The sequence below is a fragment of the Arvicanthis niloticus genome, chromosome 26 (assembly GCF_011762505.2).
Source record: "Arvicanthis niloticus isolate mArvNil1 chromosome 26, mArvNil1.pat.X, whole genome shotgun sequence".
Taxonomy (NCBI): Eukaryota; Metazoa; Chordata; class Mammalia; order Rodentia; family Muridae; genus Arvicanthis; species Arvicanthis niloticus.
In genome coordinates this window covers 27,671,981-27,699,863 of record NC_133434.1, presented here as the reverse complement: position 1 = coordinate 27,699,863, position 27,883 = coordinate 27,671,981, and the positions used below count along the sequence as shown (strand labels likewise).

Sequence of the window (27,883 nt, the reverse complement as noted above, 5' to 3'; positions counted from 1 at the left end):
AGTTTCTACTACTAAAGAGAGAAATAGAAGCAGCATCTAGTGTGCACCTATGGCAACAAAGGGACATGAGTCTATCTTTTAATCTTATGTCCACTCTAGTCAGAGACTCATAGGAGCCAAGAGGTCACAGATTCTCTGTGAATATTTTTAAATTCTGAAACTGCAGGAGGCATTAAAAACCACAAGAATGTTCTATTGGCATCTCCTAGAATTATGACTCAAATGAGAGAGCTAATAAACAAGTAAGTGTCAGTGCATCTCCACACAAACATACACTGGTCATTTTCAAAATGTGAGGTGAAGACCAGGATTTTAAAAATCACTAGGAAAATTGAAACGTAAACAACTGGCTCTATAGTCCCCCTAAATCTAATTTACTGGGGCACATGGGCCCTATAGACCTTCTAAATCTAACTTACTGGGGCATGCACTCCCAGAACTTTCAAACAGCTCCTATGTGGGGAGACTGTGCACACCAAAACTTGAGATCACTAAGGGCAGAGATGAGCCCCCCTTCTACTGTCTAGTTCAGTAAGAATGGTGATGATAATCTAAGAGGAAGAACAGAGAAAGAGGGGAAAGGAAGCCAGGCTGACTCCCTTCCTTCACTTAAGCCACAGTGAAGAGAGCTCAACTGTCTTCCCATGAAGATCCCTCTAAAGCCACACCAATGTGTGTATAAGTTGTAAAACTAAGCAAAATGGAATTTAAATAGGTAAACATTGTATAGAATGCAAAAACTTATTAAATACAGATGGTAGAAGCACCACTTTAAAACACACTTTTTTTTCATTTGAAAAGTAGCCCTGTGTGATCAGAGAATAAAATGAAAGTACAGAGCTGCTGAGATGGCTCACGAGTAAATGAGCTTACCACAAAGGCATGACGGTTGAGTTCAATCCCTACAGCCTATGCAGGGTGGAGAGGACCAACTCCCCAAGCTATCCCCTGACCTCCACAAGTGTAATTTAACATGTGCGTTCTCATGGTTCATAAATCTTAAAAAAATTATGTTCAAAACGGAAGAACCTGAGAAAACATTATTTCATGCAGAAGATTTATTTTTCTTTAGACTACAGTACTCAAAACTCAAGTCCTAGGTTAGGGATATGGCTCAGCAATGGAACATCTGTCTAGCATATACTGACCATCAGTAGCTGCACCAACCCCCCTGCACTCACCATGGTTATCTCCCCAAAATAATAAAACCTTGGGAATTTGCTTTCTTTAAACGCTTAGCCATGCTACATATGGTGGTGCATACTCACACTCACCCCGACTCAGAAACCAAGTGTGGTGGTGGTGCACGCATACACCTCCCCAACCCACCCCCAATACTTAGAAGCCAAGTATGCTTGTGCATACTTACACTCCCACTAAGACAGGCTTATACTATATGATCCCAGGTTCTTTCCATCTCTAGAATACTTGAATTTAAATTGGCATACTCTGTGTAACAAACAATGTGCTTTGAGAAGCACAGGCATCAGTGTGATAGGCATTAAAGGTCAACTTGTCTACCTGAGAAGACTAAGTGGCATCACTCCTGGGGACTCAGATGCAGGCACCGTTTCTGTGTCAGTGACAGGAGTGGTGGCAGTTGTGGTGTCCTCAAGGGAGCTGCTCATAAAAGAAGTCGTGCTTGATGCTGATGGGCTGGTGGTAACTGGTGTCTGTGCTTGCTGTGCTTGGTCACTTTCTTCAGTTTGTTGATCAATCTCTGTAAATCAAAGGTTAAGACAATAGTAAGGATTGGCCTTTTTAAAAAAGTGACAGTCAAAAATGGAAAAGTTTAATTTTAAGTTTCTAGAGGTAGGTCTGTAATCCCAGCACTTGGGAGACTGAACAAGAAGATTCTCTTAAATGCAAAGATACCCTGGGCTATGTAGCAAGGTCAGCTAAGACCGCACAGTAAAACCTTCCTTCAAAAAAAAAAGTAAGTTTCTAAACATATTTTCTGAAGGAATTCAAAAAATATTCTTACACTTATACACACACACACACACACACACACACACACACACATTCTTCTTTCAATATCATACTTATTATTCTAGATTCTATAGGTCCTTGCAATTAGCTCTGATTTAGAGAATTCTCTTACAAAAACATTAAACATGGGTGGCATGTGGTGACACCTTCCTTTACTCCAAACATCAAAACTATTTGCTGAGCATTCTGATTTTGAGGCTGACCTCCAATGTTGGTAAAAGCATACAAATGCAAGAATAAAAACCTTGACAGAAATTTCATGCTGACTATGACTTGAAGGATATGTGTCTGCCAAAAGTGTATAGCAGAGTTTTCCTTCTCCAGTAAGGGAACAACAAATAATTTGCAGTTACTACAAAAACAGCTAACTCTAGAGCTGGGGAGATGGCCCAGTAGTTTAAGAGACTGTCTTCCAGACACTTGAATTCTCAGCACTCACATGGCAGCTCACAACCATCTGTAACTCTAGTTCCAAGGGATCCACTGCTGCCTTCTGGCCTCTGCAGGGACCAAGCACACAAGTGATATGCAGACACACAAGCAAGGCAAAACACCCATACACATAAAATAAAAATATTTATAAAAACATAGGTAATTCTATTATAGGTTTACTAAATGGCCATACACCTTAATAATCAACTTAGACCATGCCTACTTACATGTACCACATACCTCTCTTCCTATATACTATCTAAACTAAGATGGAACAAGAATAAAGGCAAAGGAGAAGCACAAGTTATAAAGACCCAGCCCTCCTTTTCCTTTCTCTTTCTCTTCTTTATTTTTTTCCCCTTTCTTGTCTATGTGTCCCTTTAGGTAAGGTCTCATGTAGCCAGGCCAGGCCTCAAAATTGACTTGATTTGTAGCCAAGAATGTCCTTGAACTTCTGATTCTCTTGTCTCTCCTTTCCAAATGCTGAGGTTCCAGGCCTATACCATCTCTCCCAGTAAAACGCAAGTTTCTTGAAGGCAATTTTTCTAGGTTCTAGGGAACATTTCTAGGCTCTAGAGAGGTAGTATTAGGCATTTAACAAATATCTTCTGAATGAACCTCACTTTTATTCAAAAACTTATACCATTTCCAAAGAAAGGATAAAGATAAGCAAAGCCAGTGTCTTTTTACACACAATACACTGTCTATGAAATAGCACATATTAAAAACATCTCAGAAGTTTTAAGAATATATTTTGAATCAAATCAATAGACAAATACCTTTTGAAGAATGAATTAAATGTCAATTGTGTTTGTTTGTTTCTTTTCTTTTCTCTAAGGGTCTCACTAACTTCAGCAGTCCCGGAGCTCACTCTGTACATCTAAGACAGGGTCTCACTAACTTCAGCAGTCCCAGAGCTCACTCTGTACATCAGGCTGACCTAGACCCACAGAGATCTCCCTGCTTCTGTCTCCTTAGTGCTGGAATTAAAAGTGTGCACTACCAGACCTGTTTTAATTTCAGCTTTCCAAAAGTTATAAAATTCTAATGTTTATGTAGATTTAAAATAGAAAATTACAGGCAGACAATGATTACCAAGGTACAAGTAACAACAACAACAACAACAAAAAAATAACCATTTATCTTAGAAAGGAGAAACAATGTGCAAATTGTTTGACCAAAAACCGTACTTTCACAAATAGAATCGCATTACTTTTGACAGTTATGAGTATAATTTCATCAGATAACATACCTTGCTTAATTTTGCCCCCAAACTGGTCTTCCAAAAGCCCATGGACCACCAGTTTGTAAATCATAGCTTGAGCCCGTTCCAGATCTGCTAACCCCAATGCTCGCTTTATGGGCGACCGCATGACTGCTCGCTTCACCATGTGCCGCATCAGGAACTGTAGAGCAGCACGCATCTCCACATCCTCGTGAACAACTGGAGAACTTGCACAGTCTGAGTTGTGGCCATTTTCAGCAAGAACTTTTGGAATCAGCAAGAGCTCAGCATATTTACTACAGCCAAGAAGAGCACTAAGTGACTTCATAGCACCGAGGTAGAGATAGGAAAGTTGGACTGCTCTGATTTCTGACTGGGCTATGTCATGGGTTTTGGATATGTGTTCGTGATTTTTTCTCTTTCCTTCTGTTATTTGATGTTGGGATTCCACACCTGGCAGTGTTGGTTCTAAAGAAAATGAAGCTATTTCATTTTCTGATTTGGAGCTTGTGGTACCCTGACTTTTGACATCATCAGACATTAACCCTGTTCGTACATCTAAAATGGATTCACTCTCAGGTTTCTGCTCAATGTCCCCCTTTTCCTCAGACTCATGACGGTGTTTCTTTTCATGTCGCTTGATGCTCTGTTTCCCCACATCTTCATGAATGCCTGTCAGATATGTTAGGTCCAGCAGCACAGAAGCTGTCAGGCCTCGGAATCGCGCCACATCAAACAGCAGTGGTTCGCAGGGTTCCAGGTTATACAATGGAGTATCACTAGGCGACCAAAAAGTTGGGAAGCTTTAATAAAGATCAGAATGACACAGGAAAAAGCAAGTGAGGGAAAGACGGGAGGAAGGTACAGAAAATAATGTAGACAAAACAAGACACATCATGAACACAATGTTGAGAATAATTTATATAAACTGACATCATTATAGAATGAAAAAAATGGTATTATGAGAAACTAGAGATGTGACGCCAAATACAACAATAATGAAATGCACCTGAGCTTTCAAATGAGAATATTTGCCACTATGCACTACAAAGTAGAGTGAACAAATGTCCCATAAGGACTTAGGTCTGAATCTGAGTATCTTAGAGCTTTGGGGGCATGCGGGTTCTGTTGCTATCACTCAACCCTGCTAGTATAGTACCAAAGCAACCACTGACACACTAAGCAAGAGAATATAGTTATGTAACTTTACTTACAAAATAGAAAGTAAAGCAGATACAGTTTCATGTAAGTTAGTTGGGAAATTTAGGTAACAAGTTTGTTGAATATGTAGTAGATCTTCATAGGAAACTTTCATTAAAAAATTTACTTTGCAGTCTTCAACTGATATTTATAACCTTATAAGCAACAATATGATTACATATCCCTGATATATGCATAAAATTCCTTAAGCTTAAGAGGCACATTCATTAAAAAATATAATAAAAGCCCTGTAGTATCTGAAGTTTTGTTGTTATCACCCACTTCTTGGTTCTGTTTATCCTCCTAGTTTTATTCTTCCTTTGCCACATTTTTCTTTTTCATGTATTAATTTACATATTTTACTATCGTGCATAAATATTAGCAGATACTGAACATTCTCTGAAACAAAGAAAGAATAAAAGTAAATGTGGACACTTTTATATGATTTTGTAAAGCTATCACTGGGTCTCTTGGCATACTATGAAGGAGTGTGTACAATAAAGTCCATTAAAACCTAAAATTATATATAAACTTTACATATATGTTTTTCAACTAAGAAAATCAATCATTCATTTAGTTTTAAAATAATACTACTTTCTTTAAATACTATGGATCACTCTGTTTTAGATAATGTCATATTAATATATAAGAATTATATTAGGTAATATCAACAGTTACATAATTATTATCAATTAATCCTTATTTCCAAATTATAAAATTATAGGTGAGGCCTTTTATGAATGGAAATATTTCACATTATTCTGGATATATGAAATTTATGAAGTTTAATTTAAGTATATACACACACACACAAACACACTTAAATGCTTTTAAGCATCTTCCTTGTGTCAAATAAATGTAATTCTCATAACTACTAAAGGTAAGGCTTGGGATGATGGCATACATCTGTACTCCCAGCACTTGGGAGGATAATACAAGGTGAGCATGAATTCGAGGTCTACTCGGGTTGCATAGTGTGTTCCAGGTCAATTTAAGCTACATTTGGTCTCAAAAAGGGATTGGGGGAGTCCATCATTGGGACCAAAGGATGACTCTGTCTGTGGTTAAGAGCACTAGATGTTCTTTCACGGGACCAGGGTTCAGTTTGCAGCCCACACATGTTGGCTCACAAATGTCTAACTCCAGTTCCAAGGTATACAATGTCCCTTTCTGGCCTCTGCAGGCATAAGACACACAGGGAATGCATATTATATGTGCAAAACACTCACACACATAAAAAATAAAATCTTAATTAAAAAAAGAGGCCGATCTTATATATTCATTGGTCACTTACATGTTCCTAGCACAGGGCTTTCTGAACTGTAAATGTGATCAATAGATTAGCAGCTGGCTTTTAAATGTTCAAGTGTTAATGGATATGATCAAAAGGCAGGAAACAGGTAGGACAGAGTTCAGTAATAGATCTTTTATGTAGCATGCTCAAGTCCAAGTGTGATCTCTGACACATATACCTCCCTGCACCAAGAAGCAGGAACTCAAATAAAAAGTAACAATTAAGCCTAGTGAACTTAACAGTTCATTAAAACAAATTAAAAACTTATTTAACCAATCACTTGCATTTTAGTAAATCAAAATAGTAACATCTAGCCACATAAAAATCATTTTTAAAAATTAACTAGCAGTTCACGTAAAATACATTATTACTCACTGTCTATGGGCAATTGCCACCATTTCACCATCAAATTCTTATCTGCTAAAAGCATAACTCAATACATCATACCTGATGGTAATTTCTGCTTCATCCCACTGGACCTTGGCAGATGTGCTGCCTTCTTTGACCACTCCCAGCAGCGTGGCATGGCGCCCAGTTTGCTTGTGAACACACCGACCTCCAACTCTAAGACCAGCATCAACTCCTCCTATCACTGCTAGCACGGGCCACACCTCTATGCAAAGAGTCCTCAGCTGCGGTTCTGAGAGGTCAGCAAGACCATGCCTATTATGTTTACCTTTTTCTTCTTCTTTGTTCTCTTTCTCCTCTCTCATTTCATTTTCCTCTCGGCTCTGAACCGAGCGGCTTTTCTTTAGCTTCTGACCTGACTCTTTAATACATAGCTTAATTTTATGGAGCCTTTCCATCATCTTTTTATTAATACAGTAAGTCCAACGGTCTGTCCGGTGAAGGATACGGATAAGCTGAATGGTGGCTTCAGCTAGCACTGCTGCTACTGGACTACAAATAGGGTCTCCTGGAAGTAAATCCCGTGGTGTGCCACGCATCTGCATATCACAAATTTTCACCTATATAAAAGAAGGTGGAATATGTGTGATATTAGAAGGTCTCCTTCACAATTTGTCAATATATGTTCTAGCAAATGGAACCATGCTGAACTAGTACTTGTGTATCAAGTGAAAGCCCAATGGGCAGTTTCCTGTTAGAGACCCACTAAAGTGATTAGCAATATGATAAAATGTCCTGACATTTGAACATCTTATAGCCCACAGGTTCCAAAGCAATTACAACCACTCAAAGGATGGATATGAGCAAGGTATGTATGGCAAACTCAATTTAGTTCAAATAAATGTCTGAAAGAAACAGTAACTATCATCCTCAAATCTTAAATATTGGATTTCAGGATCATATTGAATCTTGAAACTATCTTATATTGTTCCAAGGGCACAAATGTAAGTAAGATTGTAAAACTATACAACTGGGAAAATCCTACTATGACCTTACACTACAAATGTGACAAGAAGGAAGCTACTATGGTGGCACATGCTCATGGTCCCAGCAACTGGAGGACCCTGAGTTCAAAGCCATCCTTTCCCTAATAGTATACTTGAACCCTGGTAATCTCTTATAGTACAAAGTAGGTTCTGATGTAATCTGTACCAAATCATGGTTTGGCGCTTTCCAACATCTATAAACCTCAGAGAATTTACCCAGCCTTAAAATTCTAACCATAAATATGTTTACTGTATCTGAGGAACTTTTCTGATAAACTTCAGAATCCCTGTGAGTTCAAGACAAATCTGGGCTATATAAAAGACCCTGTCTCCTCATCCCTATACCCTAAAGATGTTAACAAAACAAAACAAGGAGTGAGACCTGGGTTTAAATCTTAATTGTCCATAATCTTGGGAAGTAATTTAAGTCTTGGCTTTTTCATCTAAAAAAAAAAAAAGGCACTAATGTGAGTACCCACCTCCTATACTTATTTTAAGAATAAAGTGATATAAACAAAGTAGACAAAGTACTTACTAGTACAGCACCAGGTTCACTGTGAATAGTTAATATTAACTTTTTTTCCTCAAAGAATATTACCAGGGTTCAAGAATACCACTGGGGCAAAGGATGGTATTAGGCACTCAGCAACCTCTACTTTACCTGCCATTTATTGTCTACTGTTCAAGAAGAAGTTCTTTGTCTTATGGCCAGCTTACCTTAGATTATAATTCCTTGGGACCATATATTTATAAATTTATAATTAATTTACATAAAATAATCACATAAAATACATAAATATAATTAATTTATATATATTACACATATATAACTTATATAAATGATATGTAAAGTTTATATGAATTCATTTATATGTAAATATATAATATATATAGCTTTCAGGATTAGTATCCACTAAGTCTACCATGTTCATTATAAGAAAATCATATATGAATTAACTTAAAATTTTTAGTATAAAATTCCACTAGAAATTCTTGACAACAGACCTAAGTTACACTGCACCCTTCAGTGAAAAGATAGGAGAGAGAAAAAAATACCACCACTAGCCACTAACACAGGGAGATCAGAGAGAAGCTTATTTCTGCTTTAGTTTTAGATAAAGAGAACAAAAAAGTTTCAGTGAAACTGTATGCCCTTAATACATTCAAATCTGTAGCATCTACAAGGTATGAGACCTCTCACACAAGAGCAAAAGACAGTTTCCTCACCATAACTTCTATTATTCGGCTGATGGTATCTTATTATACTTGAGTATTTCTAGACTTCTGCTCATATCATAACTACCAATGAGCCATATTACTGCTAATACAGTTCCTGTTAACTCTCACAGTGTCACTGTTTGCAAGTTTGTTTCCTGGAGTAAAAGACAATTCCTAACATTATCTATCTTTCTAGAAGCATAACCTCTATGGGCCAAGTGCTTTTAATAATAGAGAGATCTTACTATTTTATGACCGCTGTATCAGACTAACATAACATAATTTAAAATAAGCAGTATTCCTATGCCTAAGAACAGGCTGGGAGTGGTTACCTTCTCACCCGGGTTGCTGCTGTAGAACATTACACATGGGTACAACTCTGCTGCATCCACGTCTTCAAAGGCTAATTTGGGTTCCTAGAATGTGACAGAGGAGAAGCAAAGGAAACTAAAGTTGCTTTTAAAATTGGTACTATGTAGCCACATTAAAAGGTTCTGAGGTAGAACAAAAGTTACCAGAGCCACACATATCTATCCAAGGCAATGCTACATAGAATATATGATCCTAAACTGTGCTGGTTACAAAAATGTTACTTGATCTTTACCACTTTTCTGTAAGGTGGCACTAATAAAGAATTTTTAGAACCAGAAAGTATCAAAAAAAAAAAAAAAAAAAAAAAGAGGAAAGTAAATGATCTATATACTAAATAACCAGTACTTGATAACTTGAGTGGAATTTCAATTTGAGGAAGAAAAAAATAATAATGTTTGTGAACAGGTTTCAGTACCTCTCCATTTTTCCCAAAGGAAATGGTCCTGGCTTCCATGTCTAACACACAGGTAATGAAATCTCCTTGAGTAAAGCTGGACAGCGTCAGAGTCTGTTCTCCATTGTGATAGAGGTTACCACTGTAAGCCCTATAGAGCCACATGTCTGAGGTAGTGCGGTGATTAAAATCATGTACTGGCCAGCGAGAGACTCCAACACATGTACCCTCATTACCTCTATTTTCCTTCACAATATAAAACTAAAAACAGAAAAAGAAAAACACAATTCATAATGTTCATTAATACTGAAGTAAACTGTATGCTATTATTATGCTAATTGAGACTTGGAAATATGTTTATAAATAATATTTATACATTTATGGGAACATATTAACTTTCTTTTCAAAGAAGAACTAACAAAAATGAAAGAATTTCATCAGTTTATAAATACTTTAAGGCAAAGTTATTCTTTATCTTATAAATAATAACCTTTGGTACCTATAACATTTAAAGTAAGCAATTTTAACTTACAATTTAATTATGATGCTGAGGAAATATTTTAGAAAATTATTTGTAGAAAGCTTCAATTTCTTACACACAGATTTTGCAACTACTCTCTGTGTACACTTTATTCAGAAAACACGGGAAACTACAAGGGCTAACACCCTCCCTCCACCCTTTAAGGGACTGACTCAACCTCCTGCCTGTGATGCTTATGTCTGACATTCTGTGTTCATACAGTTTAGATATAACCAGCTTAATTCTATAGCCCTGGCCTTTCTCCTGACACACAGACATTTCCAAAAGACTGGTATTTCCAAGGTTATTTGTTGGATATATAATCAGGGTAAAAAGGTTATGTTTGATATTGTATATAAGTGTATTACCACATGTGTACAAAAACCTACAAAGGTCAGAAGAATTATATCCTGGTCCCCACCCCCAAACTGGAGTTACAAATGGTGATGAGCTGCCATGTTGGTGCTAAAAATTAAACCAGAGTCCTCTGAACAGCTAGTGCTCTTAACTACTGAGCCATCTCTCCATCCTCAAAAGTAAATTTTTAAATCTTATTTTTTGGGGAAAAAAAAGTTGGGATTTGTACTGACCAACTCCTAAAGTTTCTGTTTAATTCTTTATATTAAAAAAAAATTGTATGGAAATTGTTTGTTCTCCCTATAGTCAACTCTTCTGTATAAAAGATCTACCTAAAAAAAATTAAAATATTCAAACTGAAAAAAAAAATTCAAGTTATAATTACTAAACGGGTGCACCGAGTTTCTTAAAACACAGAGAAAACCAAAGCCCGAGGTCTAGGGAGGTGTGGAGAGGGCATCAAACATTAAAACTGTTCCTAACTCTTCTCCCTCTGAAAGGTAAAAACTGGCACTGCCATGAAAGCTGCTGGGATCACCTGAAACTCAGACTGACTGCTAAACTTCCCACAAACTGGATAGACTAGAAGACAGCAGGGATAGGCCCTGACTTCTGACTTTCTCACAAACACCTCAACAGTATACACACAGACAAAATAAAGTCAAAGATAGCAAAATTCTACAACTGACTACTTGAGACAGAGAGTGAAGGCTTCAGAATGGCGGGCCACACTGGAAAGGCAGCACCATTACTACCTGTCGTGAGTAGAGCTGCCCTAGCAAGTATAGATGACTGACTTGCAGTATACTAACATACGTATTTTGTGTATGTATAGCAGCTCATAATGAAAGCAGCTCAACCCTAGAGTGATCAGAATTGTGTTATGTTAAACTAATACCTAAGCCAGACTTTAAAAGTAATGCAAGTCTATCCTGAAGGCACACGCTCATCATGGAAGCATTTTGAAAGACTAAGACAGGACTCCGGAACTACACAGCGAGACACCGTATCCCAGCACTTGAGAAGCAGAGGTGGGAGGATCTCGGAATCCAGGCCAGCCAGGGCTAGATAGTGAGATCCTGTCTCAAAACAAAATAAAAACAAACATAACCTGACCAATACTGATGGAGACACTCACCGCCAACCATTGGACTGAGCCTGGGAACTCCAATGGAAGAGCCAGGGGAAGGACTAAAGGGGCTGAAGGACTAAAGGGGCTGAAGGGGATTGCAACTCCATAGAAAGAATAGTATCAGCTAACTGGACCACCCAGAGGTCCCAAGGACTAAACCATCAACCAAAGAGTATACATGGAGGGAGCCATGGCTCCAGATATACATGTAGTAGAGGACTGCCTTATCTGATATCAGTGGGAGGGGAGGCCCTCAGTCCTGTGGAGGCTTGATGCCCCAGCATATCAAGATGCTAGAGCAATGAGGCTGGAGTGGGTGAGTGGGTGGAGGAGCACCCTCATAGAGGGAAAGGGGAGGGGAGAGAGGGGGGACAAGATGGGGGGATTGTGGAAGGGTAGCCAGGAAGGGGGATATCATTTGAAATGTAAATGAATAAAATAATTAATTTAAAAAACCCTTAAGAATGAAATCAAATGAAATTTAAGTAGCAAAGTCTAACACACCTAAATGGCACAAGTCAATATTACAGTTTGGTCTTACTAGTTGCATGGGGTCCTGTTATACTGTGTGTGTGTGTGTATATATATATATATATATATATATATATATATATATATACTATATTATATACTATATTATATATAATATATATATATATATATATATATATATATATATAATACAGTTTTACTGTAATACATAATGGTCAAGAATCAAGAAAGTAGATTGAGTACAAAAAGGGAGTTAATACAGCAGAGAAGGTCCTGCTTGTAAGCTGGCCTGATTGGCACTGAATAACTTGACCAATAAACCATTCCTTCCACCGATTTAAAAACAAACCAACAAAGAATAAACAACCTTCCTTAACTGCTAAGGCTGGCTTTGCTGTGTCTACCTTGTTTTTCTAATTAAGACTAGTATCACTTACACTCTTTCCCTTTTTAACCTAAACTATAAACACATGCCATGCAAAATTATAAGCCAGTAGCTAGTACAAAGTCTTGATGCTGCATCTCTAACAGCTTTTTCAGGGAAAACCACGACATATCTGATGGTATATTCTCACTAATGGAGGAAACTGTGTGTCTGTGTGACCCCATGCTTTTAACCTGCCATTAAAAAAAATTAAGGTAATTTTAGGCTAGTACTTCATAAATAGTAGAATTCATGTATCTCCTTTACATTTTCCACTTACAATACCATGACAGAGCAACAGCATTACATAAAACATATGCCTTAAAGAACACAGAGAAATGAGACCAAAAATCTTTTTTTATAGTTTTGTTTTCCTTTTGATGCTTTAATTAAAAACAACAACAAAACAAACCCAACCCTTTATCTGTATAAGCTCTGACTGCTCGAATGTCTGTCTACTATGGGCATGTGGTGCTGGTGAAGGCTGGGAGGGGGCATCAGAGCCCTTGAAACTGAGTTACAGATTGCTGTGAATTGCTACATGGCTGCTGGAAACTGAACCTGGTTCCTCTGTCTCTCCAGCCTGTTTGGTCTTTGGAAACGTTGTCTCAAAACTCAGCCAGCCTCAAACACTGTACACACCTGCCTCAGTCCTGCAAGCTGTGTGTCACTATCTTAGAGTCTTACTGCTCTGAACAGACACCATGACCAAGGCAACTCATTTTTTTCTTTTTCTTTTTAAAAAATTAATCTGGAGTTTAATTTTTTAATTAATTAGTTAATTAATTAACTTTTTGACACTCCATATTTTATTACCCCACCCACCCTCTGTCTCTTCCACATCCCATACCTTCAATCCACTTCCCTTATCTCCATGAGGCTGTTCCCATCCCCCACCGCCACATCCCACCTGACCTCTAAACTCCTTGGGGCCTCCAGTCTCTTGAGGGTTAGTCCGGTCTTCTTGAGGGTGCATATTTTTTTGAGATTATAATTATATCATTTCCCCCCTCTAAGCTATCTGATACCCTCTCTTGTTCTCTTTTAAATTCATGGATTCTTTTTCTTTGTTGTTACATGCGTGTGTGTGTGTGTGTGTGTATACCTAAATATAAATACAACCTATTCAGTCTGGATAATGTTATTTCTATTCAAGTGGTCAGGGCTAACTGTTTAGTGGTATTGGTCATAACCAATAACCAGTTGGTGTGCTCTGCCCTGGAAAAGACTATTTCTCTTTTTCTCAACATTTCTTAGTTGTCTGTAGTTCTTTGTCTAGGGTTAAGGCCTTATAAGCTTTCCCTATTAACAACCTTTTTTAAAAAGTAAAAGTACAAAACAACAATCAAACAGCTACTAAGAATTCTCCTTACCTTCCACTGATAACATCCAGAAGTCACTCCAGTTGATGCTAATCCATATCCTTTTCCTCCGCTGCCATGAGTTAAAATCTGTCCATTTTCCACAATGCAACACTGAGCTTTCTCTGGATCAAAAGAGACTTCTTGTATGGGGAGATTTTCATCCTCTTCCTCCAACTCTCCTTGCTTCTACCAGAAAGGAGGGTAGCTCAATATTTGGGAGTAAACAGATCTCTGATACATTCTTTGCTTTCATTTCATAGCTATTACATATCTACCAGTTTTTCGTAATTATGCAAGACAGTAGGAATACAGTGCCTATAAAAAGCTTATTATTCATTTAGTGTACATGGAGACTAATCAAGAGAGTTACATAGTGAGACAGGAATCCAAGGTGGTAATTCCAAGGTTTTTCTCTTGAGTAATAACTAGAAGGTAGGGAAGGAACAGAATGTGATGGAGGTAAGGACGCTATGTTTAACACACTGACTATAAGCTGTCTGTTAGGTTATCATTCAAGTGGTGAATTAATGGAAGATAGCATTTAAAATATAAGTATCTATGGCATAGAGAGCCAAATAACGTTTCTTTAAATATGGAAAAGGAAAGAGGTGTGATAGTTGGGGGGTGAAGATGGGGATTATGACTAGGTCACACAATAACCCAACACTTAAATAGCGGAAGAAAAACCTAGAAGAATTAAAGAACATTTTCTAAAGTAGAAGGAAATTCAGGCAAACTGGGAAATCAGAAAAAACTAAGCAAGAAATTTATGTGTATGAAGTAGAATCCAGTTTGGAAGGTAAGTCAGTGGAGCCTCATGGCCACAAGGATGGGTACACAAAGGAACATGAATAAGAGATGGGCCGGGCAGTGGTGGCACATGCCTTTAATCCCAGCACTTGGGAGGGAGAGGCAGAGGCAGGTGGATTTCTGAGTTCAAGGCCAGCCTGGTCTACAGAGTGAGTTCCAGGACAGCCAGGGCTACACAGAGAAACCCTGTCTCCAAAAACCAAAAAGAGTAAGAGATGGACAAAAATGCAAGCAGTGGGTCCTCTATACCCCAGATTCTACATGGATTCAACAAACCACAGGCTGGAAATATATTTTTTTAAAAAAACCAACTGAATCGGTACTAAACATGCATAGACTCTTCTCACTAAATAGAAAATATGTTATCACAACTCTTTACAAGAATTTACACTGTAGGATGTATTGGAAAACTTAGTAATGATTCAAAGTTTAAAATGAGAATTGCATGAGTGATATATAAACACCACACCATTTTATATATAAGACTTGAGCATCAACTGATCTGGGGAAGCACAGATGGTCTTAGAACCAATTCCTACAGATACTAAAGAGCAACTACAAATGTAATGCTAATACATTATGGAACTCTGGCATCTTGCTGGATGATAAGTAATTAGACTGAAGAGATAGACAGAAGTAGGTGAGGTGTAGTTTACTGTAGTACGGTGCGTAGGACCACTACCGGACAGGCATAAGAACTGGTAAGATTGAATGAGCTTAAACCCCAGCAATCTCTAATTGAGAACAGCAGGAGTGAAGCCATTCCCTACTTGCTTCTGAACCTGCTCTGAAACACATAACCATGACACCTGACTAAAGACCATGGGCATTCAGTCAAGTAGCATAACACCTGGAGTTCTTCTCCATGCTAATATAAATAGCCTTGAGGTATATAAATAGCCCTGAGCCTTCAGCCAATGACCTTCCCTTCCTGCGAGAGGTATACAATCCTTGGTTCACCCTGTGTATGCATTCACCATCAAATAAACCAATAGGAACAAGCAAGGATCATCTCAGAAAGCTGCTCCATTAAGGACTATCATGGGAAAGGCCTTTGCCTTAAAGAGCAAAGTGTTTTAAAACTCCAGAGAAAGGCTTTCTCTCTTCCAGCCCAACTAGTAGCCTTAGACTTTGCTCTCAATCAGACCAGATTCTGCTCCTCCCAGACTCCACCTCCCCTTCTTGGCCTTGTATGCAGCTGCTGAGGGGTAGACCTCAAACTCCCAGTTCTTGACTCCCTCTGGCAGTACATCTGCTGTGCCTGGGTACCCAGAAAGGAGACCTGGAACCAAAGTGCACTCTCCATTCCAGACTTTACCCAGAAGAGAGGCAGAATCCTGACAACAGTTTACTCCTTTGAGAAGCATAGTAGCAAGGATAAGAGAGACAATCAAGAACTTCATAGAACAATGTAATTTGAGAGGTGAGGATGAGAAAAGAGAGATAAAACATACAAAGAGGATGTGGAGCAAATTCTACAGCAAGGCCCCTCACAGTAGGACCTTATAACCAGAGACCAAGACAGGGCACTATGGTATCTAATTCTGATGCCTAAGAACACCTTTTGAGGGAAGAATCGATTACCTGCAACTTTATTTCTTGTTCTTTTTCCTTTATTTGAATAGCATGTTTGGCCTGAGCAATGGGAGTCTCCCACATACAATCCGACAGAAGGGAAAATAAACGTTCAACAACCTGGTGTATTGACAGAAAAGAATGATAAAATTTATAAAGAGAAATGTTACATGTTTATGAGGTATCACATACTGTAATATTCAATGGGACATGAAGATTGATTATACTAATATCCAAAAGTTATGTCTGGTAGTTCTATGTGGAATACTTTTATTTTTAAAAGATCATCAGCTCACTACAAAATGGCTTGGTTTTATATCTCCTTTCTAGATATAGACATTTTTCAGTTTTACTGTCTCACACATTTCTCTCTCTAGAGGCCCAATCAAAGAAATCGTAGACTGTCCTTTCCTCTAGACTTTACATGTATATTCTACTCCTCTACTTACACCTCACAACTTACCTTCTTCCTCTTCCTTAAGAATGAAGGATAAAGAAATCGATCTGAGCAGTGAAGACTATGCTACCGAAGACAGACACATTTACAACCCAAGACTTTAGTAACTCTCAGGTTTGGGTGAATCATACTACATATGTAAAAAGTATTTTCCAGCAACTTAAAAAATACAAACCTGGGCCATCTGGTCATCTTCTACACCAGATTCACAAGCTGGTAGCACAGCCTCAAGGACATGAAGAGCAAGAAGCCTCGTTCTTAAGTTACCAACTAGAGGAATACCTGGGAACACAGCAGAGAAGTCTTTTTGTTATCAATGTGACTGGCATCAAGAGTTAAAATTAATTTCAAATGAAATTTTTCTAAGACTACAAAGCAGTTTATAAAAGAAACAGACCTGCACTTTAACCTACTATCACATAAAGTCTGGACCCAGTCTATGCCTGTTTAGTACATATACACACTCCATGTCCATGTTCAATGTACTGCAACATTGAGTCAAAAGGAGAGTATGTATTTCATATACATTAATCCTAAATTCAGAGTTTGATTTATAACTGAGTTTAATGAGCCAAGAGAGGCTCAAATAGTTTAATAATTTGACCAAAACTCCACATTTCAGTAAAAGTAGCATTTTTCAAATGTCAGGGAGTCTCTACAGCCCAAGCATATGCTTTCATTCCCCTGACCATGACCCATTTTAGAGCTTGGTAGGTTTCTGGTTTTTTTAAGCTTGTGTGTGTGTGTGTGTGTGTGTGTGTGTTTTGATCATAGTACCCTTCACAGTGCACAGTAAGCAGTTTGTACTTTTCTTAATTGAGAAAAGGTAGAAACAAAATTTTGGTGTGTAAGTATGTACTCTTCTTATAGACATACCTTATAGATTAGGTGAAAATAAATGAGTATCTTTTACCTTATGCTTTAAAAACATAATATAAGCTTCACGCTATTAAAAGAAGCTGTAAGTTATACTAGTTAATAAACATTGCTGAAGTATATTGCGAACATAAACATATAATAACCCATAACATGGAATACTATATTACAATTCTACAAGTTTCAAACACATTAGATAGGGATAGTAAAAAAAAGTTCTGGAAATGGGTAGAAAGGACACAATACTGTGACTGTGCTTAATGGACTGAATTATATATTTACGTGGTCAAATTTTAATGTTTTTATCTTTATTTTAATCAAAACTATGGGTAACAAAATACTATCAGTAACCTGTAGATTACCAGACTTTTAGGCTGGAACAAGGTATTAAGATTATTATACAGAACTGTCATAGACATCACACAAATAGATGTCAAAATCAAAGCAGCTGAAGTTACATCATGATAGAGGGGACATACAAATTCATACCTGACTTGACAATCTAAAATATGAGGTCAAACTCAGTAAATTATATACTGTACACATCTTTTCTTATTTTTGATATATGTTGTAATCTGAAAGAATAGGGCTAAATTCTCTAGATTAAATCATAAATTCTCCAGCGCCACTTAGCACTATTAATTCTTTACCAATTGCTATCCCAGAAACTGATATTTAAAATTGGTACCAAATAAATAATCAAAAATTAAAGATGAAAAATTCTTGAAATCAAGACCAAGTGTCCAGTGTTGTTAACATTCTAGCATTACCTTAATAAATTACATGTAATACACAAAAATACTCTAAACAAAGGTAGCAGACATACCTGAAGAACACTTCTGAGATGCTATGTTTAGAAGCACTTCTGTCCATTTGGGGGATGCCATCTTTGATTGAATTGCTTTTGAAGACACTACTCTGCGAAGAAAAACTAAAAAATCTCCTAGATGGAGTTCAGCTGCATGTTGTTTCCTCAGAGCAGCTGAAAAGTGAAGAGATAAGTTTACATTTTAATTGGAAGGCATCAGGCTAAGGTTTACCTTACGCAGCTTACGCTTTAATCATATTAAGTACAAATCTATTTCCCAGTCTAGGTCTTCAATAGGCTACCGATTTTTAAAAACTGGACCACAGGAAAAGGTAAAACTTTAAATGAACCTTGAATGAAACATCTTTATATGTATGGATGAGAAGCATAGGCAGGCTAGGATAGCACACATACACACACATCCTTTGTTATAATTCCCTTTCACATTTACTTATCCTGGGACATTCCCATGCAGAGGAGAACTAGAAGCATGCTAGTAAGGCCACAAGATAAAATGCCAGTTCTAAAGAAGAACATATAAACATCTGCAAGTTCTCAAATTCATCTGGAATAACAAAAAATCCAGGAGAGAAACTGAAGGAGGGGCCGTCTGGAGACCATTCCACCTGGGTATCCATCCCATGTGCAGTCACCAAAGGTAGACTGTTGTGGATGTCAGGAAGTGCATGCTGACAGGAGCCTGATATAGCCATCTCCTTAGAGGTCTGCCAGAGTCTGACATATTCAGAGGTGCATGCTCACAGCTAACCATAGAACTGATCATGGGGTTCCCAATGGAGGAGTTAGAAGACTGAAGGAGCTGAAAGGGTTTGCGGCGCCATGAGGAGAGCAACAATAGCAACCAACCAGAGCTCCCAGAGTCTTTAAACCACCCGCCTGGAAGCACATAGGAAGGGACCCATGGCTCTAGTTGTATATGTAGGGAGGATGGCCTTGTCAGGCATAGGTGTGAGAGGAAGTCCTTGGTCCAGTGAAGGCTGGACGCCCCAGTGTGGGGGAATTTGAGGGTGGGGAGGTGGGAGTGAGGGGGTTGGTGGGGGCACATCCTCATAGAATCAGGAGGAGGGTGGATGGGATGGGGGTTCCTGGGTGGCAGGGGTTGGGGGGGGGGAGAAATGGGGTAAGAGGATAACATCTGAAATATAAATAAAATATCAAAAAAAAAAAAAAAAAGATTACACCTTCTTTTTAATTATGTATTTTAGAAGGATCAGAGTTCTTCATACCCAAGCAGCCTGATTCTGAATGACTGGCTGGCCATTGATGATTTTAGAGTTAGTCTCCTTCCCAGCCATTTTCTAAACTGGGCTCTCTCTCTAGGACAACTAGAGGGGAACAGACATGTGCTACATCTATTGTTACACATGCCAAGACCCAGTCATGGAAAAACTGTGTCTGTCTTTACTAGATATTGAAGGATCCCAATTTTTATTGTTTTCTTAGATGGGGCACTGCTGGCCTGTAATTTATGTTCTTCTCTGACCTAACCTTTCTGGTGGGAATTCTAGGCATCTGCTAGCACACCCAGCTAAAGATTCAATTATCTTGGGGCTGTATAGGCTAAAAAAGTAACTCTATAACTTGTTATAGAGTGGCTGACGAAATGCTGACTTAGTTTTAGCATCATTTCATAGGAAGAGAGGTAAAACCAGCTTAAATTAAGTAGCTATTTTTCTGTCTGAGATATTTAAATCTGATTGTCATTGGGATATCATTGCCAAGAGCAATTGAGAGTATTTTATCAGAAAAATTAAAAGGAAGGTAATTTTCTCCAAAATGCACATATATTTTGGAATGCATAAGAGTTAATAATTAGCTCTGGTTTTTTCCTCATGTGTTTTGTTTTGTAAAAGCACTTTTAAAAGGTATTACAGAATTCCAGAAACAATGCCTGCTGTCTGTATGCACAGTAGCACAGACTGATGAGACCCAGGTACCTTAATATATCTTTAAATGTTAGTGGATCTCAGAAAAGCAGAAAGAGGCAGGAACACTTTGTTTTTATTAACCATTTTGTGAGTCTGTCTAAGCTCTCTGAGTAAAGGTAACTCTGTACACAACTGAGGGAGAAAAAACAACAACAACAAAAAACTACCACTGGCTTAGGCTAGGAAACTAAAAGGCTAGTTCTTAATCAGAACCGTACTCCTACATTCTGACATAAGAGATTCAGATAATTCTTCCGAGTTTCTTGTACTGTACCATACCTACTCACAAGTTTGCCTCTATCATGACCGTATGTCAATGACATCAAAGATGATGCTTTATCATTTTGTATCTGTTCTGTATATTCTTTCTACTTCCCCCCACATAAGTCAATACTAATATGGTCTAAATAGCATTTCATTACAAATATTATCTATTAAAATATTAAATATTAACAATCCCTAAATTTTAATTATGTGCCAAATAATGTTCTGGGGCTTACATGTATCAAGTTATTTAGTCCTCAAAACAACCTTCATGAAGTTGGCTCTGTAATTACCCTTATTTTACAGATGACAGAACTAGAGCAAAGAATGATGAAGTAGCTTACTCTCTTCTATCTGTCCATCTAACCCAGAAGGGACTTTTAAAGGGCACTGTGAGAATGAGACATAGTAACTCACAATCCTCTTGAAATAATGACCAATTTTATACCCTTAATCTCATGATGACACAGGCAGTTCTACTGCTTCAGACGTAAGTTCTACTGGAAACAACAGCCTTAGTTTCATTTCTTACGGCTGTGAAAAGATACCCTGACAAAAGTGCTTTCTGTCCTTGAAGTTCCTGTTGCTGGGACTTCTCGGATCTCATGGCCTAAACCTGGAACAGTGAGCCAAATAAAACCATTCTCCTCTAAGTTGCTTTTGTCAAGAAATTTTACTGCAACTGGAAATGAAACTAAAAACTATGTTCACTATATAACAAATGAGGTACCAGTAACTAAATATTACATTGTCCAAGTGTAAGGAAGAATTCTGTTAGTTCAGTTCTTCTGATTATAATCAGTTACCAGTTACCAAAACCCCTACTCTCAGGGAACCAGTCAGGTCAGGATTATGATTAGAGGTTAGTTAGAATTACATAACTCAAAAGACATCTTAGTCTCTCCTTAGATAACCTGGAGAAACTGGTCACCTAAAATCTAGGTCCTTAGAGCTGAGGCAGCCAAAAGAGGCTGAACCTTGAGAAGGAGCAGTAGCTTTAAGCAGCATCTGAATGAACAGATCACAGGAGGCTTGGTCAGCAGCTCATCTAAACCATATGTATGTATGTATGTATGTATGTATGTATGTATGTATAGAGAAAGGGGGTTGCAAACAATCAAGAATCCCTTCGTATCACAACATGAAGAAGCCAATATTCTTACCATAGGCACATGATGGAGACTCAACAAGTATCTGCACATAATGAGAAAACAAAAAGAGCTTATACTACCTCTGAAATCTTTCTTCTCAGCTTCTCCACTGGAGTCAATTTTTTTTTCTTCCTCTTCACCCTCTTCTCCTTCTCCAAAAGAGGCCATAAATAGTACACCAGTTTGGGACAATAAATTCTTCAGTTGACTACAGAGTAGATCCAACAAGGACTGAACTACTTTGGGGCTCAGTTTATCAGCATATGTTCTATGTGAAATAAAAGGAAAAATTATGAGAATACAAAAAGGGACAAACACTGTAGAAAAAACAGGCCCAACCTCATTCCCTCAAGACTTTTGTAATATTTACCCAGTAGTGATGGCTAGAATCTGGAGCAACCTTGTACTGGCCACTTTCAAAGCTGTGCTAAGCTGGGAAACACCAGTCTTTGGCAACAATTGCAGGGGCTGTCCTAACATGGTGTCTGTGCCACATAACTGTGACAATACATTCAGCAGACCAGTAGAAATTGCCAAAGAAACATCAACTGGCTGATAATGAACGCTGAGGGCAAAAACTGTAACCAAAAGAAGACGCTGCTGGGCTTCTAAAAAAAAAAAAAAGAAAGAAAGAAAGAAAGAAAAGAAAGACAGTTGAGAATCTCTTGGAGATTAAATACTTACTAAAATAAACTTCTCCAAACTATAAATGATAATATTATAAAGTAGTAGTCAATGTTCAAGTATTATATTGGTCCACTAATATTAAAGACATAAAATAAAGACAATTCTCTACCATTAACCTCAGCCAAGATGTACACCCTTCGTCTTTATTTGCAGAAATATTTACTCACCAATGTGATGCTTATTTGCTTGAAGGGCTCTCTCTAGAGTAGCAGACAATTGTTGATAAATTTTATGAACAGCCACCTGGATTTCAACCTGAATATTTCTTTTAGCTGCTCTGATCCCATCCTAAATTATACAGAGTTACTTTTAAAATCAGCACACTAATACAATCACTCACCGAATCCCAACTGTATGATTCACAAACTTACACAGATAAAGAAAAATCTTTAAAGAGTAATTTAAAAGCTTTTAGAATTTTAACCTCAGTCATACACATCACCAAGTTCCGGATCGTCCACCCAGCTCTGTAAAAAGATAAAGACATGCATACAGAACAAGATGTCACTTGTGTTACTTACTTGATAGTGATGCAATCGGCCACTCTCCCCTTTGGCTCCTGTGTGTCCAACAGTGCCTAGACCGAAACACCCTGCTAGAAACTGCAGTCTCACGGATGTGAGCAAGGTGGATGACTGAAAGCCTGAACTTGACCTGCTTCCTGTCGGCACAATGTTACCCTTTTCCTCCATGCCAGACAACAGAGTGAGGATCTGATGAAGTGCCTCCAAACGAAGCTTAAAGGAAAAACATTTGAGACTCTGTCACTAAACTCAAACATAAAGAATTCTGTATGCGACAGGTAAAACGGTATCTAGGACAAAGAAAGTCTGACATTTTCTAAGAATCTGTTAGCATTTTAATATTACTGTTTATTAAATCAACTGCATCTAAAGCTTCCTCTTTGAGGAGATTTTAATATAGAAGAAAGCACACATACACTGAGAAGAGTAGGTTTTGTTTGGCTGGTACTGAGGACTGAACTCAGGATTTCAAGTGCTCCACTGCTAAGTAATATACTCCAAGTTTCTAAAGTCATAGGAAATGTAAAGTTTGTTATTGCAGATGAGTCTGAGAATTGCTCTTTCCATCTCTGTGAAAAATTGAGTTGGAATTTTGATGGAGACTGCATTTAATCTGTAGATTTTGGTAAGATGGCCATTTTAGAGCTGATGATCTATGAGTGTGGAAGATCTCTCCATCTTCTGATGTCTTCAGAGACTTGAAATTCTTGTCATACAAATCTTTCACTTGCTTGGCTAGAGTCACACCAAGATATTCTATATTATTTGTAACTATTGTGAAGGGTGTTATATTCCTAATTTCTTTCTTAGCCCATTTATCCTTTGTATAGAAGAAGGCTATTGATTTCTTTGAGTTAATTTTATATCCAGCCACGTTATGGAAGTTGTTTAAGAGCTATAGGAGTTCTCTTATAGAATTTTTGGGGTCACTTATGTATACTATCATACCACCCACAAATAGTGGTATCTTGACTTCTTTCTTTCCTATTTGTATTCCTTTGACCTCCTTTTTTGATCTAATTGCTCTGGCTAAATTGAATAAATAGGGAGAGAGTGGGCAGGCTTGTCTTGTCCCTGATATCAGTGGGATTGCTTCAAGTTTCTCTCCATTTAATCTGATGTTGGCTACTGGTTTGCAGTATATTGCTTTTACTATGTTTAGGTATGTGCCTTGAATTCCTGATCTTTCCAAGACTTTTAACATGAAGCAGTACTGTATTTTTTCAAAGGCTTTTTCAGCATCTAAATGAGATAATCATGTGTTTTTTTCCTTTGAATTTGTTTATACGTTGATGGATCTTTGTATATTAAATCATCCCTTCATTCCTGGGATGAAGCCTACTTGATGATGGTAAACGATCATTTTCATGTGTTTTTGGGTTTGGTTTGTAAGAATTTTATTGAGTGTTTTTACATCGGTAGTCATAAGGAAAATTGGTCTGAAGTTCTCAGATTCATCTGGAATAACAAAAAATCCAGGATAGAGTAAACAGTTCTCAACAATAAAAGAAGTTCTGGGGGAATCACCATCCCTGACCTCAAGCTCCACTACAAAGCAATAGTGATAAAAATAGCATGTCATTATTACAGAGGCAGACAGGTAGATCAATGGAATAGAACTGAAGACCCAGAAATAAACCTATACACCTATGGTCATTTGATCTTTGACAAAGAAGCCAAAAACATCCAGTGGAAAAAAAGACAGCATTTTCAATAAATGGTGCTGGATCAAATGGCAGTCTGCATATAGAAGAATGCAAATTGATCCATTTTCATCTCCTCGTATGAAGCTCAAGTCTAAGTGGATCAAGGACTTCCACATAAAACCAGATACACTGAATCTAACAGAAGAGAAAGTGGGAACACATCAGTACAGGGGAAATTTTCCTGAACCAGTAGCTCAGGCCCTAAGATCAAAAATTGACAAATGAGATCTCATAAAATTGAAAAGCTACTGTAAGGCAAAGGACACTGTCAATAGGACAAAGTGGCAACCTACAGATTGGGAAAAGATCTTTATCAATCCCACATCCAATAGAGGGCTAATATCTAAAATATACAAAAAACTCAAGAAATTAAACTCCAGAGAACCAAAAGACCCTATTAAAAAATGGGGTACAGAGCTAAACAACAAATTCTCAACCGAGGAATCTTGAATAGCTGAGAAGCACCTAAAGAAATGTTCAACATCCTTAGTCATCAGGGAAATGCAAATCAAAACAACCCTGAGATTCCACCTCACACCAATCAGAATGGCTAAGATCAAAAACTCAAGTGGCAACAGATGCTGACAAGGATGTAGAGAAAGAGGAACACTCCTCTATTGCTGGTGGGATTGTAAGCTGGTAAAACCACTTTGGAAAACAATCTAGTGGTTCCTCAGAAAATTGGAAATAGTTCTACCTGAGTACCCAGCTATACCACTCCTGGGCATATACCCAAAAGATTCTCCAACATATAACAAGGACACATGCTCCACTACGTTCACTGCAGCCTTATTAGTAATAGCCAGAAGCTGGAAACAACACAGATGTCCCTCAATGGAAGAATAGATACAGAAAATGTGGTACATTTACACAATGAAGTACTACTCAGCTACTAAAAACAATAAATTCATGAAATTTGCAGACAAATGGATGGATCTAGAAAATATTATCCTGAGTGAGTAACCCAGTCCCAAAAGAACATGCATGGTATGTACTCACTGATAAGTGGATATTAGCCCCAAAGCTCAGAATACCCATGGTTCAACTCACATACCATATGAAGCTTAACAAGAAGGAAGACCAAAGTGTGGATGCTTCAGTCCTAATTACAAGAGTGAACAAAAAAGTCACAGGAGATAAAGGAAGGGAGAGACTTGGGAGGGAGAAAAGAGGAGGGAAAGAGGGTGGCGGGATCAGGTATGAGAAGAGACAGGAGAAAAACCCAGAGAGTCAGGAAAATGAATAGAAATATGTAGCAGTAGGGGGTGGGGAACTAGGGGAACCACTAGAAAGTCCCAAAGGCCAAGAAAATGTGAGGCTCCCAGGATGCACCGGGGATGACTTTAGCTGAAATACCCAACAGAAAAGAGAGAAAGAACCTGTAGAGACCACCCTCAGTAGATAGGTATGGCCCCCAGTTGAGAGATGGAGTCACCCATCCATCTCAAAATCTTTAACCCAGAATTGATCCTGTCTAAAGAAAACACAGGAACAAAAAATGGAGCAGAGACTGAAGGAAAGGCTATCCAGAGACTTGACATAGGGATCCATCCCATATGCAGACACCAAACCCTGACACTATTGCTGATACCAAGAAGTGCTTGCTGACAGGAGCCTGGTATAGCTGTCCTCTGAGAGGCTCTGCCAGCACCTGACTAATACAGATGCAGATACTCACTGCCAACCATCAGACTGAGCCTGTGGACTCCAATAGAAGAGTTAGGGGAAGGACTGAAGGAGCTGAAGGGGACTGCAACCCCATAGGAAAAACAGCAATATCAACTAATCAGACCCGCAAAGCTCCCAGGGACTAAACCACCAACCAAAGAGTATAATGAAAGGGGCCATGGCTCCAGCTAACTCTGTAGCAGAGGATTGCCTTATCTGGCATCAGTGGGAGAGGAGGCCCTTGGTCCTGTGGAGGCTCGATGCTCTAGTGTAGCGGGATGCTAGAAGGGTGAGGCGGGAGTGGGCGGGTGGGTGGGGGAATGGGGAAGGACCCTCTTCGAGGCAAAGGGGAGAGGGTATAGGATGGGAGGTTTGCAAAGAAGAGACCAGGAAGAAGGACAACATTTAAAATGTAAATAAAAAATAACCAAGAAAAAAAATGTAAAGTTTGGAGACAAGATATCAAGGCCACACTTTTCTGCATGTTGGCCATTCTTAGGAAAGTCAATGAACTTTATAAGTCCCAGTTTCCTCAAATGCAAAATGAGACTAATAGTTTGGTGTCTAACCTACTCAAAAAGCCAGTGTGAAGCACACAAGATATATGTAAAGAGTTCAAACCTATATAGCGTTGTAAGTACAAGTAGTAAGATTATGCAGAATGAATACTTCTTCACGGTCTATCCAAGGCTCACTTGTGTTTCTGATTCTACCTTCTCTACCCACCACTAGACTACTCATCACTCAATGGCTCAGCCTACAGTGGCTCAGCTCAGCCTACTCTTCTTTGAAAAATAAAAATATGAATTTCTACTTTAAAAGTTTAGATTTACAGAAAGCTGTAAACCATTTTTATGTGAAGCAGTGGTCTCAACAGTAATGATCATAATCACAAAAATCACAGCACTGATCAGCAGCTCTGAAAAACACTGAGGATGCTCTACGTGCAGCAATAGCAACGACTCAGTCAAGATTAATGTTTTGTACATTTAACTGAGTTTTAAGATTTATTTTGCTTTACGCAAATGTGCGTATGCCTAAGTGTATGTATGTGTACAATGTATATGCAGACACCCACAGAGTCCACAAGAGGGCATCTGATTCCCTTGAGCTGGAGTTATAGACAGTCTAGAGCCAACTGAAAAGGTATTGGCAACAGAACATGGGTCCTCTACAGCATACGCTCTTAATGACTAAGCCAGCTCTCTAGCTCTGGATTAGATCAGGCCAGCCTGAGCTATATAGGGAGACTGGAGTGAAAATGGAGAGAAAAGAACAACAAAAGACTAGATCTCAACTTAGATTAGATTTCCACAGTCGTGATTACTACAGTAAAGATACGCAAAATTGGGATTAAAAGTAAACCAAGATTACAAAAATGTTCTGGTGGGCAAGAGTGTTTGCTCTGCATGCATAATAAGGTGAGTTTTAATCTCCAACACTCACGTAAAAAGCATGCCTTGCTGCATGAGTCTGTAATCCTAACATTGGGAAGTCAGGAACAGGTGAATCCTAAGAGCTCACTGGCTAGCTAGCATAGACAGAAGAGAGGTTCCGTGGGCAATAAAGCTGAGAGCAATGACAACAATACCTGACAT

The 27,883-nt window shown here is 38.3% G+C and overlaps 1 protein-coding gene across 6 annotated transcripts in view; it reads right to left on the bottom strand.

The window, feature by feature from the left end:
• Positions 1-27,883, bottom strand: part of Herc1 (HECT and RLD domain containing E3 ubiquitin protein ligase family member 1) — a 152,986-nt gene that overhangs the window by 50,263 nt on the left and 74,840 nt on the right. For 4 of the 6 annotated variants that reach the window (XM_076925366.1, XM_076925371.1, XM_076925369.1 and 1 more), the window contains 13 exons: positions 22,909-23,124; positions 22,555-22,675; positions 22,071-22,308; positions 21,781-21,968; positions 18,355-18,510; positions 16,828-16,934; positions 16,205-16,315; positions 13,820-13,996; positions 9,543-9,782; positions 9,088-9,171; positions 6,591-7,111; positions 3,677-4,452; positions 1,522-1,720 (listed from right to left, as the gene is read on the bottom strand). In XM_076925366.1, the coding sequence (XP_076781481.1) occupies positions 1,522-1,720; positions 3,677-4,452; positions 6,591-7,111; positions 9,088-9,171; positions 9,543-9,782; positions 13,820-13,996; positions 16,205-16,315; positions 16,828-16,934; positions 18,355-18,510; positions 21,781-21,968; positions 22,071-22,308; positions 22,555-22,675; positions 22,909-23,124 (3,134 nt within the window). The remainder of the gene's footprint in view (positions 1-1,521; positions 1,721-3,676; positions 4,453-6,590; positions 7,112-9,087; positions 9,172-9,542; positions 9,783-13,819; positions 13,997-16,204; positions 16,316-16,827; positions 16,935-18,354; positions 18,511-21,780; positions 21,969-22,070; positions 22,309-22,554; positions 22,676-22,908; positions 23,125-27,883) is intronic. The other 2 variants (XM_076925370.1, XM_076925368.1) reach the window with 2 other exon arrangements.